General features: G+C 42.3%; 1 protein-coding gene across 1 annotated transcript; it reads left to right on the top strand.

Moving 5' to 3' along the window:
• Window positions 1–5917: 5917 nt before the first annotated feature.
• Window positions 5918–15828, top strand: LOC106700033. The gene is made up of 5 exons (XM_014473551.2): window positions 5918–6157; window positions 7724–8080; window positions 9308–9591; window positions 10941–11068; window positions 15434–15828. The coding sequence occupies exons 1-5, from the start codon at window positions 6076–6078 to the stop codon at window positions 15636–15638; spliced, it is 1056 nt and encodes a 351-aa protein (XP_014329037.1). The 5' UTR covers window positions 5918–6075; the 3' UTR covers window positions 15639–15828.
• The last annotated feature ends 4681 nt before the right edge of the window (window positions 15829–20509 follow it).

Here is a 20509-nt window from a genome sequence, read left to right as displayed (position 1 = left end):
TTTACTTCAATTTCCATGATAATTCTCAAGAAACTGGAAACTGGAGGGACTGATTGCTACAATTTGGCAGTAAACAGATGAAAACTGCATTGACTCGATTGATATCATATTAAATATTGATCATATTTAACTTATGATTCATAAGTTCATATATACTCATATATAACTTATGATTCTAGACTTAGTGTTTAGTCTAGAATCTAGAGGGCCACATAAGAAGCTTCGGCGGGCCAGATTTGGCCCACGGGTCTTGAGTTTGACACACATGATCTGGATCGTCCCAATCAGACACAGATAAAAAAATGTTGGTCAGAACATCCATCCATCCATCCATCCATCCATCCATCCATCCATCCATCCATCCATCCATCCATCCATCCATCCATCCATCCATCCATCCATCCATCCATCCATCTTCTTCCACTTATCCGAGGTCGGGTCGCGGGGGTAGCAGCTTCAGAAGGGAGGCCCAGACTTCCCTCTCCCCGGCCACTTCTTCCAGCTCTTCCGGGGGAATCCCGAGGCGTTCCCAGGCCAGCCGAGAGACATAGTCCCTCCAGCGTGTCCTGGGTCTTCCCCGGGGCCTCCTCCCGGTGGGACGTGCCTGGAACTCCTCACCAGGGAGGTGTCCAGGAGGCATCCTGACCAGATGCCCGAGCCACCTCAACTGGCTCCTCTCGATGTGAAGGAGCAGCGGCTCTACTCTGAGTCCCTCCTGGATGACTGAGCTTCTCACCCTATCTCTAAGGGAGAACCCAGCCACCCTACGGAGAAAACCCATTCCGGCCGCTTGTATCCGCGATCTCGTTCTTTCGGTCATGACCCAAAGCTCATGACCATAGATGAGGGTGGAAACGTAGATCGACCGGTAAATCGAGAGCTTGGCTTTTTGGCTCAGCTCTCTCTTCACCACGACAGACCGGTACAGCGCCCGCTTGACAGCAGACGCTGCGCCAATCCGCCTGTCGATCTCCCGCTCCCTTCTTCCCCCATTCGTGAACAAGATCCCGAGATACTTGAACTCCTCCACCTGGGGCAGGACACCCCCCCTGACCTGGAGAAGGCACTCTACCCTTTTCCGGCTCAAAGCCTCGGATTTGGAGGCTCTGATCCCCATCCCGGCCGCTTCACACTCGGCTGCGAACTGCTCCAGCGAAAGCTGCAGATCACGACCTGATGAAGCCAAAAGGACCACATCGTCTGCAAAAAGCAGAGATGAGATCCTAAGGCCACCAAATCGGATCCCCTCAACACCTTGGCTGGTCTAGAGATTCTGTCCATGAAAGTGATGAACAGAATCGGTGACAAAGGGCAGCCCTGGCGGAGTCCAACTCTCACCGGAAACGAGCCCGACTTACTGCCGGCAATGCGGACCAGACTCTGACACCGGTCATACAGGGACCTGACAGCCCGTATCAAAGGGCCCGGTACCCCATACTCCCGGAGAACCCCCCACAGGGCTCCCCGAGGGACACGGTCGAACGCCTTCTCCAAGTCCACAAAACACATGTAGACTGGTTGGGCGAACTCCCATGCACCCTCCAGGACCCTGCCGAGGGTGTAGAGCTGGTCCAGTGTTCCACGACCAGAACCAGAACCACACTGCTCTTCCTGAATCCGAGGTTCGACTATCCGACGGACCCTCCTCTCCAGGACCCCTGAATAGACCTTGCCAGGGAGGCTTAAGAGTGTGACCCCTCTATAATTGGAGCACACCCTCCGGTCCCCCTTTTTGAACAGGGGGACCACCACCCCAGTCTGCCAATCCAGGGGAACTGCCCCCGATGTCCATGCGATATTGCAGAGTCGCGTCAACCAGCACAACCCTACAACATCCAGAGCCTTAAGGAACTCCGGGCGGATCTCATCCACCCCCGGAGCCTTGCCACCGAGGAGCTTCTTAACCACCTCGGAGACCTCGTCCCCAGAGATTGGAGAGCCCAACCCAGAGTCCCCAGGCTCAGCTTCCTCAATGGAAGGCATGTTGGTGGGATTGAGGAGGTCTTCGAAGTATTCTGCCCACTGGCCCACAACGTCCCGAGTAGAGGTCAGCAGCACACCCTCCCCACTATAAACAGTGTTGGTGCTGCACTGCTTCCCCCCCTGAGACGCCGGATGGTGGACCAGAATCGCCTCGAAGCCGTCCGCTTCGCCCGCCGGTACCCATCAGCTGCTTCCGGAGTCCCACAGGCCAAAAAGGCCTGGTAGGACTCCTTCTTCAGCCTGACGGCATCCCTCACCGAAGGTGTCCACCAACGGGTTCGAGGGTTGCCGCCGCGACAGGCACCGTCAACCTTGCGGCCACAGCTCCGATTGGCCGCCTCGACAATGGAGGCACGGAACACGGTCCACTCAGACTCCATGTCCTCCACCTCCCCCAGGACGTGTTCGAAGTTTTGCCAGAGATGGGAGTTAAAGCTCCGCCTCACAGGGGATTCCGCCAGACGTTCCCAGCAGACCCTCACAACACGTTTGGGCCTGCCAGGTCTGACCGGCTTCCTCCCCTACCACCGGAGCCAACTCACCACCAGGTAGTGGTCAGTGGACAGCTCCGCACCTCTCTTCACCCGAGTGTCCAAGACATACGGCCGCAGATTTGATGAAACGACGACAAAGTCGATCATCGAACTGCAGCCTAGAGTGTCCTGGTGCTAAGTGCACATATGGACACCCATATGCCTGAACATGGTGTTCGATATGGACAATCCATGACGAGCACAGAAGTCCAGCAACAGAACACCATTCGAGTTCAGATCGGGCGGGCCGTTCCTCCCAACCACGCCCCTCCAGGTCTCAGTGCTATTGTCCACGTGAGTGTTGAAGTCCCCCAGCAGAACAAGGGAGTCCTCAGGAGGAGCACTCTCCAGTACCCCCTCTAAGGACTCCAAGAAGGGTGGGTAATCTGAACTGTCGTTCGGCCCGTAAGCACAAACTACAGTCAGGACCCGTCCCCCCACCCGTAGGCGGAGGGAGGCTACCTTCTCGTTCACTGGAGTAAACACCAACGTACAGGCGCCGAGATGGGGGCAACAAGTATGCTCACTCCTGCCCGACGCCTCTCACCTTGGGCAACTCCAGAGTGGAAGTATGTCCAGCCCCTCTCAAGGAGACTGGTTCCACAACCAGAGCCCTGCGCCGAGGTGAGACCGACTATTTCTAGCCGGAACCTCTCGACCTCACACACTGGCTCCGGCTCCTTCCCCACCAGAGAGGTGACATTCCACGTCCCAAGAGCTTCTGCAACCGAGGATCGGACCGCCAGGGCCCCCTCCTTCTGCCGCCACCTATCACACACTGCACCCGACCCCTTTGGCCCCTCTCACGGGTGGTGGGCCCATGGGAGGGGGGACCCATGTTTCCTCTTCGGGCTGAGCCCGGCCGGGCCCCATGGGTAAAAGCCCGGCCACCAGGCGCTCGCCATCGTGCCCCCCCTCCAGGCCTGGCTCCAGAGTGGGGCCCCGGTGACCCGTGTCCGGGCGAGGGAACGCCAAGTCCAATGTTTTTTCTCATCATTGGGGTCTTCGGGCTGCGCTTTGTCTGGTCCCTCACCTAGGACCTGTCTGCCTTGGGTGACCCTACCAGGGGCATGAAGCCCCAGACAGCATAGCTCCTAGGATCATTGGGGCCCTCAAACCCCTCCACCACGATAAGGTGGCGGCCCATGGAGAGGGGTCAGAACATGTAAAACCAATTCATAATATTCTCTAAAGTCTTTATTATAAAACCATAAAAAAATATTTTCCTAGTAAGTTTAAAATTATTCCCACAGTTAAACATAAAACTCTTCAATTTAAACGTGTTTATCAAACTACATGGTTTGTTTGTTGGAAATCAAAACAGCTTCAGTGATTTATCATTTCTTCTTATAAGTTTTTATGGTTGACTTGGTGGGATTGTATCATTTCTCGACATTTGTTATGTTTGGTTGTAGAACAATGGATTTAATGTGCAGACTGATTGTTTCCTGCTGCTTCATTCCATCCCGTTTTTTATTTCAGAAGCTCTTTGTCTCTGATTCAAAGTGAAGAAATGTTTGATGGAAAACATTTTGATCAGATTTATTTGGGAATGCATGATTCTCTTTTAGCATGTTTTATTGTACTCCCATTTGGGTTTCTGCTGCTTCTAAAAACGAGCCAAGGGTTTATAAAAACGCCAGATGCTTTTTGGCAATAACTTTATGTTTTTTTGGTGTCCAGAAAACGAGCTGTTTCAATAAAGCCTGAAGTGTAACATCACAAAGCAGCAAGCACTGCTCGTCACCTAGCAACCCTGGCAAAATCAGCCTGTTACCTAGCAACCCCAGTTGAGTTCCTGGTTTTACCAATGGCTGCAACACATGCAGCCATTGTGCTGCATGTGTTGCACAATGGCTGCTGGAAAGTGTTTTGTTGATGACTAACCATCCAGAAACCACTTGCTACTTTCTTGTTGGTTGTGCAAGAGGCTCTACTTCTGCTTTTCAAAGATGTAAGGTTGTATGACTGCATATCTTTTTCCAGCCATTTTATGTGCAAGTGTAAACACTGAATTTGTGGCTGTCACCAGGCCCAGCTTATTTGGATTTAAAGTGACAAGAGGCCCTAAAACAGCTCAAACTGAACAGACTACAATCTCATCGGAAACATGTTACAGATCTTTCCTAACCTGTTCAAAGAAGCATTATAAGTCAGAGTCCGTCTGGTTGAAGACAAGATTGTCAACAGAGTTTGCTGAACTGGCAGAACCTGGTTTTAAGGTATTCATTAATCATAAGCAGCTGCTGTATCTCTCATCTCCATGTAGAACCGTCGGTAGCGGTCCACTGAAAAACACTTTGATTCTGTGAATTACAGGTGAATTAAATCATCTTTCAAAATTTCCAGGTGCTACTTGGCAACATCAAGAGCTCCGGTGTGAATGATCCGATTTTCAACTGTTGATCATTCATAAATAATTGTCAGCTATATAGATATATCATACATACACCATATTATTCAGAAAGCAACATACCTTGGTTGTTTCCTCATCTCAGAAAATCTTTTGTAATTTGCATACAAAAGAGGAAGTTTGGGATGTTTGTAGAAGAACAAGGTTCAAACAGCTGAAAATATGCAGACTTCATTTTTTCTGACTCCTGAGTCACTTTAGACAGGAATTGTTTAGTTCTTTGGTTCAATATCTGTCACTGTTTCTCTCAGAATCAGAATCAGCCTCTATTATCATTGTAGAGAAGCACAACAAAGTTAGTTTCAGTCCATCCAACAAACCACATTAGACATGGATGGACCGGTTCCACTCAGATTGTAATTAGGTGCAGAAAACCTGTTGATTTCCGTTGGATTGTTTGTGCTGCTTGTTTTAAATGCAATCTGCGTCTCCTTCACAGGCTCTAAACAATAAAATCTCAAATCTGAGTGAATAGAAGAAAAGCAGATTTTCCCCCCTTGACTTTATGCAATTCTGTTTGCAGCAAAGATGATTTAAAGTTTGTTTTTACTCAGTTTTACCCTGCAGGATTTAACAAACAGCAGAACAATGACTGAAATGTTCCTGCTGCCATGTCTTCTTGGATCAAACGCCTGACTTTTCACACCTGCTGATAAAATGATCATAAAACTGTTTAATCAGCATCAGTCGTCCTGATTTTCATAAAAAGAGGAAGTTTGAGATGTTAGCTGTAGAAATACAACAGCTGGACAGATGCAGATTTCACTTCTGTTTATCGAACCAGTTGCTTTCATTCATTTGTCTCATGTTCTGGAAGTTACATTTCTGGACCACAAACATACAGTTGAAGTAATCTGACCTCTGCACAGATTGTTGTGGGTTTGTGGTTTATAAATATCCCGGCCAGAATGTCACATGGTTCTGTTACAGTAATATTCTGCAGCTGTTTATCTGAACCAGACAGCCTGCATGGGGAGAATAGGAGACTAAACCAGAGAAACGAAACTTAGAGGCTGTTGACTTTTGAAGCAGGAAGTGAAATTAAACAAGCTGACGTTCAGCTCTGAGAAGCTGCAGGCGGAGATTATTTATTATCACCGATTGCAGTTTTCCCTGCAGACGTCGGCAGATCGGCTGAGTGTGAAGATGAAGCTGCTTTTCTTCTTGATGGTGACGCTGATGACCTTCACTGAAAGGTCACTGCATGCTTGGCCAGACCCCACCAGAGGTAAGAGCCGTAAGGACACAGACGTCCCTAAATTACACTAATGCATATGCAGAATTTTCAAAATTAGCTCACTTCTTCTTTTTAAAACGACGGAAAGTGAACAAATCACCGACTTGTCCCTGAAATTACAGTTTTTATTAGTTTGAATCATTTTGTAGAAATATAGCCTTTATCTCCTCATGCAAATTTCCTGTTTTTGTTAACATTTGCATTGCATTTGCTTTTGCAATTTTTCCATTTGTAAGGAGGGAAGCTGTGCAATAAATTCCTTAAGATGTTAGATTTCATATAAAAATTAATTTTCAACTAAATTTTCTAAAGCTTTCAATATATTCACATAGTTTCCCTCATTTTATTGCTTCACAACCACAAACTTTATTTATTAGGGGTTTTATGTGACAGTACAAGTAACTACATAACCAGTCTGTAGATGATTAAGTACAGCTCATATTGTTCAGCTACATGTCACTTGTTTCATATGCAAGCAATTTAAACACACTTAAAGGAAATATTTTAAATTAGGAATCAACATTTCTAGTTAATTTTGTCTTATTTCAAGTGTGCTTAGGCATTTTGAACTAGAAACTAAACAAAAACTATTTGGTAAGATGTAGTGTTTTGCAGTGTAGAGAGAATCCTCTCCAGGAGATTCTTTGATCTGGACCTAAGGCAGACTCTGTTGCTTTCACTTTGTAATTTCTTGCAAGTGAACTATACCTTGTAAGCAAAACCACACAGGTGTTGACTGTTGCTGGTTCGTTTGTGGAGGTGTGAATGTGTTATCAAACTCTGATGTGGACCAAAAAAGTGAACTCTGGTCTGCCTACAAACCTCGGTCTCTGTTCAGTTGAACTCTGGTGCGGTTCAAATGCACATGTGCACACCAAGTGGATCAAAGACTGTTCCAAAACCAGGAAGTGGACTACAATGCAGGGCATTCTGGGTAATTATAACCCAAACAAACGTGTTAGTCTAGCACTAGCAGGAGAAATGTGCTCGTGGTTTTTTACCAAAGACAAAAAAAAATCTTACATCCGCTAAAATCTGGCACCAGTCCATTTTTGTTTACATTTTGCAAATAAGAAAACTGCGCTCAGTGTCTTTTTCAGAGGTTTTTGTATTGTTTCCTTCAGTGCCTCTCGGAATAGCGCCCCCACAGGCGAGGAGGGAAACATGGTTTTCAACGTGTTTGCTTTGTTTGGCACGTTGTAGTGAGAAAGAAAACTGTAGCAGCTGACCAACAGAGCAACAGCGGCAGCTATGAACACACCCTTGAGAACTGGTGTGACAGGAACCATTTTCTTGGTGTTTTCCAGCATTAGGACCTGTAAAGATCTCATTACAATAACACAAGGGACTGAAAATAAAGGCATGCCCCAGGCATGTCTGTGTCCGGTTTCTTGAAAGGTTGGAACATAATAAAACTCCGAAAATGTTGTAAGAAGATTTTTTCAACGCACTCCTGTTGTGCAGTTCTGATAAACAACAAACATCCTCTGAAATATTGAGTAAGAATCAGGACTTTATCTCATTCTGATGGTGTGTCTGATTATGATTCTTCCTCAGGTGGTTCTGGAGTCAATCTGAGCGGGAAGATGTTCACTTTGTCCGGTTATTACGGAAGATTGGTCTTCTATTCACCTTACCAGCTGCCCCCCTGGGCTACTACTACATCATACCAAACCAGAGGTTACACCGACTCTGCCTCCACACCCAGCTACACCCAAACTAACACAGGCACAACTGAAATGTCAACCCCTAACACGAAAATCAACACCCATAGACCTACAACTGGACCTTATCAACCTACCACCAGCTCTGCCACTCGGTACCCATGGTCCACCACTCGGTACCCATGGTCCACCACTCGGTACCCATGGTCCACCACTCGGTACCCATGGTCCACAGCTCCTTCCACTAGAGGTGAGTTCCTCCACAAATAATCACTGAGGCTTTACTGATATTCTCTGTTCCTGTTCATTAAGGTGAAAAACTTCAACAAAGAACAAAGTTAGTGGAGCTATCGGTTTTCTTTCTTTTTTCTTTGTTCTTGCTTAGCTATGTTCTTTTTTTAAACTATGTATTATGACATTTTAGTTAATGCATCTTAATTCTGCACTAGAAGAAGCCAGACGCAGTAAAACTATCAATCAATCAAATTTTATTTGTATAGCCCATTTCAGCAGCAAGACATTTCAAAGTGCTTTACATCATTACAAACACAGAATCACAAAGCAATATAGAATCAATCATTAAGTCAAGTTCCATCAATAAATTTGTAATTGATTACATTTCAATTACAATCCTAACCAGGTGGGTTTTTAGTTGAGATTTAAAAGAAGTCAGTGTTTCAGCTGTTTTACAGTTTTCTGGAAGTTTGTTCCAAATTTGTGGTGCATAGATGCTGAAAGCTGCTTCTCCTCGTTTGGTTCTGGTTCTGGGGATGCAGAGCAGAACCAGAACCAGAACCTGAGAGGTCTGGAAGGTTGATACAACAACAGCAGATCTTTAATGTATTGTGGTGCTAAGCCGTTCAGTGATTTATAAACTAACAACAGTATTTTAAAGTCTATTCTCTGAGCTACAGGGAGCCAGTGGAGGGACTTTAAAACTGGTGTTATGTGCTCTATCTTCCTGGTTTTAGTCAGAAGATAGAGTTACTAAATGTAACCAATGGTCGAAAACTATAATTATGAAATTATGGAAGAAGTCAATGAAGCGCATCACGACACAATCCCACCTGGTCAACAGTCGGCGCCATCCATGGTTATTTCCGTGGACAGATCGCTGCTGTGTGACATCAACCTTCTTCTTCTGTGCATGCGGGTTGGTACCAGGTTGTAAGTCTCTTTGAATGAGTAAAAAAGTGGATTTCAGGAAACAATGTGAAATCTGAATCAAGCATCAAGACCTGCTGTTAGCATCAGATGTGCAGAATAGCAACTCTGGAGAGGCAGAATAATAAAACCATAACCACGTTATTCATGGTTTCTTTTTTTGTTGTTTTTTGTTTCGGTTACTATTTATAATGTTATATCACTGAGATTTAACCTTCTGTTATATATTTTTTGTATTTCATTTATTTTCTTTTTATTTACAACCCATTTACTCTTATTTTTGAGCTTCTCTGTCCTTGTGCGCCCCCTGCAGGTGTGTCAGTGTGCTTGCGGTACATCACAGACTCTCAGAGTGGCTCCATCTTCACCCTCAGCCCATCCAGCCAGTATCTGAGGCTGGAGATTGGTAGACCGCAATCATACGCACTGACCTTCAACAATTACAACAGAGTTTACCTGCAACCTTACTTAAAACTCTGGCCTGGTCTGACGCCCAACATGTGGACCAGCATCTGCTTCACTGTGGACAACACGAAGGGTGTAGTCCAGATGTTCAGAGACTCAGACATGAGCAGCAGGAAGCTGCTGAATAACCAGGTGAGAACAGAATGAACAACATCTCTGATTTAGTGTCTGCACTAATCTAAAGATATGACTGCTGTCACTGATATGGCTGTTTTCACATCCCTTCACTTTTTCCACATTTTGTATCATTGTGTCAAAATCTAAAATTGATTTGAGTATTTGTTTTTTTTTCATGAAATTATTCATAGATTAAACCACATACTGTAAAAACACAACATCTTACCAAGTAGTTTTGTTGTGTTTCTAGAGTAAATATCTTATTACACTTCATAGGGCAAAACTAACTTGCATGTAATCTGTCAGCAACATGTACCAGCTTGTTTTAAGTCAGTCATTCTTAAATATTGATTAAAAAATACTAGCTTCACTGCCAGATTTTTATATACATACTTAATACTTTTTTGATTTCCAAAGGGCAGAAACACAATAAAAATGAAAACAATACTAATAAAAACAGGCAACAATAAATATTGAGCAGTGATAATCATAAAGACACATGTCACTCAATAGATCTCAAAAAATATATTAATTAATTAAAGTGCACAGCTTTAAACTAGAGAGGATACTTTCACTTATAACAAGACATTTTTCCCATAAATAAAAATCTGTTTTTATGAATATTCAAGAATTACTGACTTAAAACAAGCTACTGTATCTTGCTGAAAAGTTGCTTGTGAATTAGTTTTGTCTTATTTAAGTGTAAAAAGGTTTTTGCACTAGAAACAAAACAAAAATACTTAGTAAGAGTTTGTGTTTTTGCATTGCATTTGCCCGCTGGCCAAATCCAGCCTGTCATGTTTGTTTATGTGGCCTTCTCGTCTAGACTGTAGACGGCCACATAAATAGCACTTTAAGATCACAATTGGGTGCTTAAAATATTATTTTATCAGTCAAATTAAATCAGTTGTATTTGTATAGGACTAAATTACATCAACGTGGAATAAATGTTAAAAATGAAAACATTTAAATTTGTACTAAACAGAGAAAACTATAATATTTGAACAGTTTGCATGTTGCATTAACTGTTCCCTTTAAGGACGTCCATGATCTTATGTGGCCTGAAATGAAGAGATTTACATTTTTTAAAAATGTCTTATGTAAATGTTTTTTTTTTATTATTTTTTATTTTTATTTACTCATTCAAATATGAAATAAATCTGTAAAAAACAAAGTGGAAAACAGTGAAAGGGAGTGAATCCTTTGATTGTTTTGAATTATTGAAATAAACTTTACAATACATTTGTAATTTATTAGGTTGCATCTGTACACACACACACATTTTAATGTAAATCTCAATGAGTTTCTTAATTTTCTCTCCAAAATGATCTGCTTTGTGTGTGTGTGTGTGTGTGTGTCTTCAGTACGTGTGGTCAGGTGAGCGTGTAATGGATTTTTCAAACTTTGAAGGTCAGATCACTGATGTCCAGGTGTGGGATTATCCTCTCCGTTATCAAGAAGTCTTCTACTACATGAGCAGCGGTGGCTACGGGTATGCTGTGTGTGTGTGTGTGTGCTTGTTTGTAATACCTTGTGGGAACCATTTTCCTGACACATACATTATGGGGCCCACTGCTCCTGGTAGGGACCAAAGCCTGGTCCCCACAAGGGAAAATGCTGGTCAGGGGTCAGATTTAGGACTAAGGTGTGAATTGGGTTTTGAGTAGGGTTAGGGTTAGGATAAGGTTTAGGCTGTGGAAATGAATGGTAATCAATGGAAAGTCCCCACAAAGTTAGCCACGCAAACATGTGTATATGTGTGTGTGTGTACTTGTTTATATGGCCTGATTGGACCATGTTCTAGTTCCATTCAGACCATCAGACCACTTTGTTTGACTAAGATACCAGGTGTTTAATTCATTGCTTGGCAAATAAAAACAGTAATTCACAATAAAATTAGTTTATTTAATGGAGGAAAAATACATCTGGCCCCTAAATACTTCTAGCTTGCTAATTTTTTCCCAGGTGACAAGAAGTTTGGAAGTACGATGTGAAAAAAGATAAGATAAGATAAGATAAGATTTATTGTCAATGTCATCAACAGATTACAACGAGATTGAGATTTGCTCGACTCGAGTTAAGATGCAGGTTATGTGTATATACGTAATATACAAAGATAAAGAAATAAATAGTACAAAATGAGAAATAAATAGACATCAGAAGATGGTTGCAGCGCCTGGAGGTGTCGCAACAGAATCTACATTTTTAACAAAGTGGTGTCAAGAGCAGAAGTTCTTATGCCTTTGAATTTAGTGCCATGATTGCCATCGGGTAAAAACTGTTTTTTAGGCGATTTGTCCTGGTTTTTATTGCTCTGTATCTCTTGCCTGATGGCAGCAGCTGGAAGAGACCATGGCCAGGGTGTGAAGAGTCATTTAAAATGTCCAAAACTTTCTTGTGGAGCCTGGAAGTGTAAATCTGTTCCATAGTGGGGAGGGGGCAGCCTATGGTCCTCTCTGCTGCCCTAACAACCCTCTGGAGTGCCTTCTTGTCCGCGGATGTGCTGCTGCCGTACCAGACACACAGACCGTACGTGAGCACACTCTCTATGGAGCAGTGATAGAAGGCCTGCAGCAGGTCTGAGGGGAGACGGTTCTTCTCGAGTATTCTCAGAAAGTACAGTCTCTGCTGTACCTTCTTCAACAGCTCCTTGGTGTTGGTGCTCCAGGTTAGCTTGTCCTCCAACTCCATGCCCAGAAACCTGAACACTGGGACCCTCTCCACACAGGTCCCACTGATGGTGAGAGGCTGGATGTCCGTTTTGTTCTTCCTGAAGTCGATCACCAGCTCCTTTGTTTTGGAGGTGTTGAGGAGCAGGTTATTGACTTTGCACCACTCTGACAGCCGCTTCACCTCATCCCTGTACTCCAGCTCCCCCTTCCCGCCTGAGATGAGACCAACAACAGTCGTGTCATCTGCAAACTTTATGATCTTGTTGCTGAGGTGGTTGGAGACAGTCATGAGTGTAGAGGGTGTAGAGAAGTGGGCTGAGCACGCAACCCTGTGGCGATCCAGTGTTCAGGCTCAGAGCAGTGGAGGTGTGGGGGCCCAGTCTGACCCTCTGGGAGCGACCTGTTAGGAAGTCCAGGATCCAACTGCAGGTGGCTGATGGGAGCCCAAGGTTTGCTAGCTTGGACACCAGACGTTGGGGAAGTATAGTATTAAATGCTGAGCTGAAGTCCACAAAGGGCATTCTGACGTAGCTCCCCTGCTTCTCTAAGTGGGTCAGGGCAGCATGAAGTGCTGTGGATACAGCGTCCTCTGTGGACCTCTTTGCTTTGTAGGCAAGTTGGAGAGGGTCCAGCTCAGCAGGCAGGCCAGCGAGGATGTGACTCCGCACCAGTCTCTCCAAGCACTTCATGATGATCGGTGTGAGTGCCACTGGACGGTAGTCGTTCAGGGTGATGATGTTGGTTCTTTTCGGCAGGGGGACAATGGTAGAGGACTTTAGGCAGGGAGGGACTGTGGCTTGAGACAGGGACTGGTTAAAAATCTTTGTGAAGATTCCAGCCAGTTGCTCTGCACAGTCTTTAAGCACCCGTCCCGACACACCGTCAGGTCCCGCAGCCTTCCTTGGGTTCACCTTCCTCATCACCTGCCTCACCTCACTCTCCTCTACTGTGAGAGCAGAGCTGCTGTGGACAGGCAGCTGTGATGGAGCTGTGGTAGGTGTCGCCTCAAAGCGGGCAAAGAAGATATTCATCTCCTCTGCCAGGGAAGTGGTTCCCTCCGTGCATGGCTGGTTGCTGGATCTGTAGCTTGTGATGTGCTGAACACCCTGCCACACCTGCCTGGTGTTGTTGCTCCTGAGCTGCTTCTCTATTCTCCCTCTGTATGATGCCTTAGCTTGGCAGATGCCTCTTCTCAGGTTGGCTCTGGCAGAACTGTAGAGTGCTTTGTCCCCAGACCTGAAAGCAGCGTTCCTGGCTTTCAAGAGGCCCCGGACCTCCTTAGTCATCCAGGGTTTCCTATTCGGATAGATCCTCATGAGTCTGTTCCTGGTGACATTGTCTGTGCAGAACCTGATGTAGTCCAAGACTGCTGAGGTGTAGTTCTCCAGGTCCTGATGTGCAAAAACCTCCCAGTCAGTTCTCTGGAAGCAGTCCTGTAGTTGGTGAGAGGCATCCTCAGGCCAGATGGTGACAGTCCGGGTTGTACTGGGGACACGTTTCCACAGGGGGGTGTAACCAGGGATCAGTAGCAGGGACACGTGATCAGACTGGCCAAGGTGTGCTAAGGGTTTAGCCCTGTATGCTTGTCTGATGTTTGTGTCCAGCTTGTCCAGAGTTTTATCACCCCTGGTTGTGCACTTTACGTGTTGATGGAGTTTAGGGAGGACTGATTTCAGATCAGCATGACTAAAGTCCCCAGAGACGATGTGAACAGCCTCGGGGTTCTGGTTCTGGTTGTTGCTGATAGCATCATGCAGGAGTCCCACGGCCGAGCTAGCGTTAGCATCCGGTGCTATGTAAACCTATCGGGTCTGCATTTAATTGTGATGAACTCCACGCCTGGAGAACAGTGGCTAACAACTACTGTGGAGTTCGTACACCAGCTGTTATTTACATAAACTCATAGTCCACCTCCTCTTTTCTGACCGGAGCTGCTGATCGGTCCTGTCGGTGTGCTGTGTAGCCTGCTAGCTCGATCTCCGGGTCCGGTATGGTTGGATTTAACCACGTCTCCGTGATCAACAGGACGCAGCATTCCCGGATGAGGTTGTCAGTTGCAATCCACAGCTTCCATTCGTCCAGTTTGTTAGCGAGAGAAAGATGCTTGGTAGCGGTGGTTTGTGTGGCTGTTTCCTGAGCCTCGCTAACACGCCGCTGCGACGCCCCCTCTTCTGTTTACATCTCTGCGCCGTCGCCCTGTCGTAGATACTGGGATTATAATCCAGGGAGAGCCCGGTGTCCGAGCAACATCGACCGGAATGTTGCTGTGGACACGGAAAAGCTCCAGTGACAGACTTTCCCCGATTGCTTGACCAATGGCCAGTAAATGTTGTCGGTTTTAGGTGTTTTTAACCAGCAAAGTGGAAAAGACGAACTTTGAGTCGCTGAGCACAGAGCCGCTGCGTCTGCGCGCCGCCATCTTGAATTCTACGTTCAGGCCAGGAATTTCCTAATAATGGTTAATAAAAATAGATGGATAAATGCAGGAACTGAAATGAATGGAAACCAATACAGAGACCTAAATATATGTAATAATATAAACCTTTGAGTGAACCAGGGTGGGCAATGAGCTAAAGAAAATTAAAAAACTTAAATTGAACAAACAATTGAAATTTCAAGGTTATATTTTTTAAAATTCTGTTTTCTTATGTCACAGTTTTAAAATACTAATTTCTTTTTTGTCTAATTTTTAAAAAAAAATATAGCAAGTTTATTTGTATAGCACATTTCAGCAGCAAGGCAGTTCAACATGCTTTACATAAAAACAACATACAGTCAACAATTGAAAATCAGTAACATACTGACAAAATTTACATTTTGACGATGGCCATCATCAAAATCACCAAAACACGTAGAATATGTTGATCAATGTTCCATTTATTATTGCTCAAAAGCAACTCGGTGTTTCAGCAGTTTAGCAGTTTTGCTGGAAGTTTGTTCCAGATTTGTGGTGCATAGAAGCTGAATGCTGCTTCTACATCTCAACATCTTTCACCATTTTTAAACCCCAAAGATTTTGAGTACATTGCAAGACAAGTTTCCATTACGAACAAAAAGAAGTTATTGAATTTTTTATACAACCAATACTTACAAAATACATAGTTATATTTAATATTCATTTAAACAAATACAAACAAATTTAAAGCCTTTAGATGCACACATCAAGTTTGTTCTTTTGATTTTAGGTCCTACCAAGGTTCTGTACTCAGCTGGTCCTACATCAGCTACTCTCAGACAGGCAGGACGCTGCTGGAGGACGGCTATGAGCTGCAGATGAGAAAACCAAACCGCAAGTGGGAACGAAGAAATCACCTGAAGGGAGAATTCAAGCCCAGAAAGGTTCTGCTCTTTGAGGAGCGTAAAAGAGAGCAATGGAAGAAAGAGATGTAATGTTCAATGAAATCATATTACACCTTTTTGACCTTTCTATCTGAACATATAATTAACATGAAGATTAATCAATTAACATTTGCACTGATCAAAAATATTCCCAAAATCACATTATGGTTTTAATAGTTTATTTTCCTACTTTTGTAATTCATTTTAACTTTCAACTACAATAAAGTGATTTCTAATTAAATATTGCATGTTAGTGAATTTTGTTTTATACAGAACAACATTATGCACTTCTGGTAAAAATAAAACCAGAAGTTTATAGCAATCTGTGTGAACAGAAAAAAACTGTGGTAATGTTTCATGACATTTTCTCAAAATCACTATCGCAGTTTCATTTTGTCATGACCATGAAATGATTATTCTGCAGAAATTTGTTGTTAAAATTCAGTTTGAACATTCACAGTGACGGTTCTTGCATGAATAGATCATGTGCTGGAAAAAGAAAAATCATTGTGCATTTCATCAGTGACATTGCAATATAAGCAATTTTGATCAAAGGTAACTGATGTTTACAGATTGTTTTATATTTTCAAAATTAATACAAATATTTTTAGATCAGAGACTTTATCACATTAATCTTAATTTATTTTGCAGATTTCATTCCAGTTTATGGACTTGAACCTCTACCCTTGCTCAGACTATAGGAGGTGGGCGAATTGATCCAAAAATATTGACACTAATTTGCCATCAGCATCAATGCTAGCTTGATAAGATCAATAATTTAGTTTTAGATTCCCTCTTGAAATTTCATTTTATTTTTGTTTTACAGTAAAAATAGATTTTGCTTTGATTTGCTCTGAAATTATATATTTTTTGCATTTGTTCATTTAGAAAATAATTCACACATGTTAAAGTATTTTGTGGACAACTCTTTTTCTAACTTCTGTCCTAAGTTTTAACAAAATCCAACCACAAAAAGGAAAAACCAGAAAATACTTTAATTTCACAAGTTTGATGATATAGCAGAGTTAAATAATAAGTGTTGGTATTAGATTGACATCAAAATATGCAGCATCCCACACCTCTTCCGGCTGTTAGCAGGAATGAAGTATAAAATACATATTCTGAAAATATTTCTAAGAAATTCTCAACACTTCAATCCACATTAAAAAACCAGTTTTTAGGGGATGTTGAGGCCAGAAGAGTAAGCAATTATTCTTAAACTAATATACTGTTCCCCACAAGGGGGCGCCCATTCCCATTTTATTCTCTTCAGAAAGCCAAATAAAGAAACTCGGGGAAAATAAATACCAGGAGTCGTTAATTATTCTGTTTAGTAAGACATGTTTTAATAACAAAATACAGATTCTACATCCTTATACAACCTGTTGGCTTTTCATTTTATATTTTTATGTACAAAACTCAATCTGCAGTGTTCGAGTCTCTAAATAAATTCAAGATTGTAAGCTTTTCACACATCTAAAACTTTTGGGGTTCCCCAACAGTCGGCCAATATGGGATCGTCCAACCGTTAGGGCTCAAAAAACAAAACATTTTAAGTGTGAAATTAATTTAAAATAATGTTAAAAGGCCAACAAATTACTTTGAAATGCAGATGCAGTTAAAACATAGAAATGTTTTAACAGAAAGGAAAAAAAAACATTACAAAACAAACACCATCAGCACAAGACCACTTAATATCAACTTATTTTTATTTGTTATTGCTGTTCATTGTTAGTTGTTCTAGGATGTTTATTATAACATGTCATACAGCCTGAAAATCTTGCATTTTGCAGTGGTTTTATCATCATTCCCATCCATGTAGCTGTAAGTAGACTGCCAATAAACCTACAAGTGTTGCTTGGTGCTCAGGTTCTTTAATTGTTCAATAAGGACACTTCATTTTTCAGTTTAACTGATGTAGTCAACATAAAGCCTTAAAAACTAAACATATTAAGACAATTAGCATTTAAAAACATAGACAGGTTGTGGTTATAGAGCTGAAACATGCAGCAATGATCATCCTCCCTTTATGCATCTGGTCTAAGCCTCATATTTAATATTCTGGTACTTTTAGAAAAATGTATCATTAAAAGTGTTTTTAAATGTATTTTGTTCATATTTACAAACTGAGAGGTTACTTTTCAAACGACTTTGGTCTTTGGATATATTCCCATTTTAAGGCAATATTTACCTCCACAAACATTCGTATTTCACGATTGCAATTTAATTTTTTCAACATCTTGATTCTTGATTATTCTCATGAAAGTTAACTGGTAAACTCAGGGGCCTTTTTATTTTGTTAATTTAAAATTCAAAGTATTTTCTTTTCTTTCTGGTAGTTCCTGAAACTTTTCTTTATGCAGTAAATCATAAAAATAAAACAAAATTATCTAAAATTTCTGGTTTTAACTTAAAAATAATAAAAACAATTACAATTTTTAAATTAATTTGATATAAAACAGCTGACAAAACATTTTAACTCTGCTTAAAACATACTGACATAAAATAAAAGTTTATTTTTCCTTTTTTTTTTTGGCATAAAATGTCTTCTTAAACTTTTACTGTCATTTTACTGTTCAATCCAGTTTACCAGGATTCTCTGCAGTTTTATTTCAACTGGGCTCCACAGAACGGACCCGGTCGACACCAAGAGGAGCTCCAAACTGAACAGAATCAATTTTTAGGCGCATTATAAAAAAACATAAAGCAGAATTTCATCAGTTTGTGTTTCTCACCAAGCGACCTCCTCGTCTGGTTTTAGATTTCTGATTTAATCTGGAATCTAGATTAATGATGGGAAGATGCTTCTGATGAGCATCTTCCCATCAGAACGACATCCAGAAGGTGTCAGTTTTACGTAACTACAGTCATGGTACCGGAACTCTTCAGTGGTACGCAGGCAGGTCATTGATTTCAGAGATTTAAAGAACATCTGAAGAGTTTACGTCCAAGACAGGATGACCACACAACAAACAAAAGCAACAATGAGGTGAAAAATTTGGAATCGTTTGGATTTTCTGTGATTCACATAGTCAAAATTATACATACAGTCTCAAATATATAGGGAACCTTGTTATACTTGGCTAAATGTTTTTGTAGCGAATCGACAGCTTCATTTAAAAATCGGGTTCCTACCATCAAGACGGCTCATTTCTCTACAGATCTTAGCTTAGCTTAACGTTAGCCTGTCTGGTTCTGTTTGGGATCTAGATAGGTCAACTAAGTCCAAGTTTCAAACATCTAGCTCAAGGGTTTCCAACCTGTGGCTCCAGAGCCACATTTTGACCAACACAACTAATAACTTTATCCAAAAATGCTAAAGAATTCAGCAGTGTTTCAAAGGGGTAAAATTATGTGTCTTCCAGGCTCATAGTTCCATTTTATAGTGCAATCAAGTAACTATGTTACCTTGACATGACAAAAAAAATGCTCTATATATCAAATATGACTTAAAACAAAATTTACTTTTAATTTTTTACTGTAATTTAACGTATTCAAATTGGGCCTCTGTCTCTTTAAAAACTCCTGCTCTTTCTGAAGCTCCGCCTTCAGGAAGTCATCCCAACATGGCGCCTCTAACCCTTTAACAACGTACCAGCGTTACACTGAGAAACAGCTCCTATAATGAGCTTAGCAGATGTTCCACCAGCTGTTTGCTAATTGCTGCTGGCTAGTCTGAAGGAGCTTAGTGGGGGGAGGAGCTGTGCCTCGAAAGCGGGGCTAGGTCCACACAGGTGTTTTGGACAGCTGAATGGTTGCCATGGAGATTAAAGGATTTCTCAAACATGCATAAAAAAATCAAGGAAACACTCCAGATATGTTTTTGATGATAAAACAACATTATATGATGCACAGCTCAAAACAGTTACATTTACATAATACTGTCCCTTTAAAACAGGGGAGCCCAAAGTGGGTCCTGGAGGCCCGGCATGCTGCATGTTTTAGTCTCTCTGTATTGGTAGAAACAACCTTCTCAGCAGGTCAATGTTCTTCTGAGGCCTCTAACGAGGCATCATCAGTTTAACACACCTGGATCCATGGGTGGATCCAGGTGTGTTAAACCAGGAAGAGACTAAAAGATGCTGGATGCCGAACCTCCAGGACCAACTTTGGGCTCCACTGCTTTAAAATGTAAAGGTAATTAAGCAATGCTAGCTTTAGCGGTTTTTCCAAAGTGTTTTCATGGAAGAAATGCATAATTATTTCACAAAGAGTAGAATAATTAGTATGGAATATTTTTTTCTTATCAAGTACTTAAAGTAGTTTTTAAAAACTATTTTTTATAAAAAATGTAAAGTCCCATTCAAAAGATAATTAAAAATCTAAAAACAAAATCCTACAGCAGATTTCACAAAAACGAGCCTTTCATCTCCAAGAACCATCATCATCCCTATTCCAGTCACACAGCAAACAGACCCTCACCATGACGCCACCATTACTGTGCTTGACAGTCAGGTGTAAAAGTTTCACCTCAAATCCTTAATTAGTCTCATCAATGTGAGAATTAGTCGCCTCTTTCACCAAACGCAGCAAAAGTAAGAGTTTACTCTACAACCAGCTATCAGAGATTTACACAAATGTTACTGGGAAACAATGAACAATATTTAAGCTTGTATGTAAAGATTTGACTTGGTGTGGATTAGAGAAAATTCATAATTCAAATTTGTGCATCCTGATTGTCATGAAGGCCGTAAGTCAATGGATAAACTTCATTTATGCAACACATCTGAAGCAGATATCAGACGTTTAGCATAAAATGTTGAAATAATGTCAGATGATTGAATCAGAGCAGCTAGTGTTCAGTTATGGTGACGTTATGCTTCGTTTCCAGGCAGCAATGCAGGCCAGTGCGGTTTAGGACGCCATTTTGTCTGTTTCAGTGTGAAAGCGACCCACATTACCGATCCATACCGCTCACTGGA

Source organism: Xiphophorus maculatus, chromosome 20 (assembly GCF_002775205.1).
Source record: "Xiphophorus maculatus strain JP 163 A chromosome 20, X_maculatus-5.0-male, whole genome shotgun sequence".
Taxonomy (NCBI): Eukaryota; Metazoa; Chordata; class Actinopteri; order Cyprinodontiformes; family Poeciliidae; genus Xiphophorus; species Xiphophorus maculatus.
This window is presented reverse-complemented; position numbering and strand designations above follow the sequence as displayed.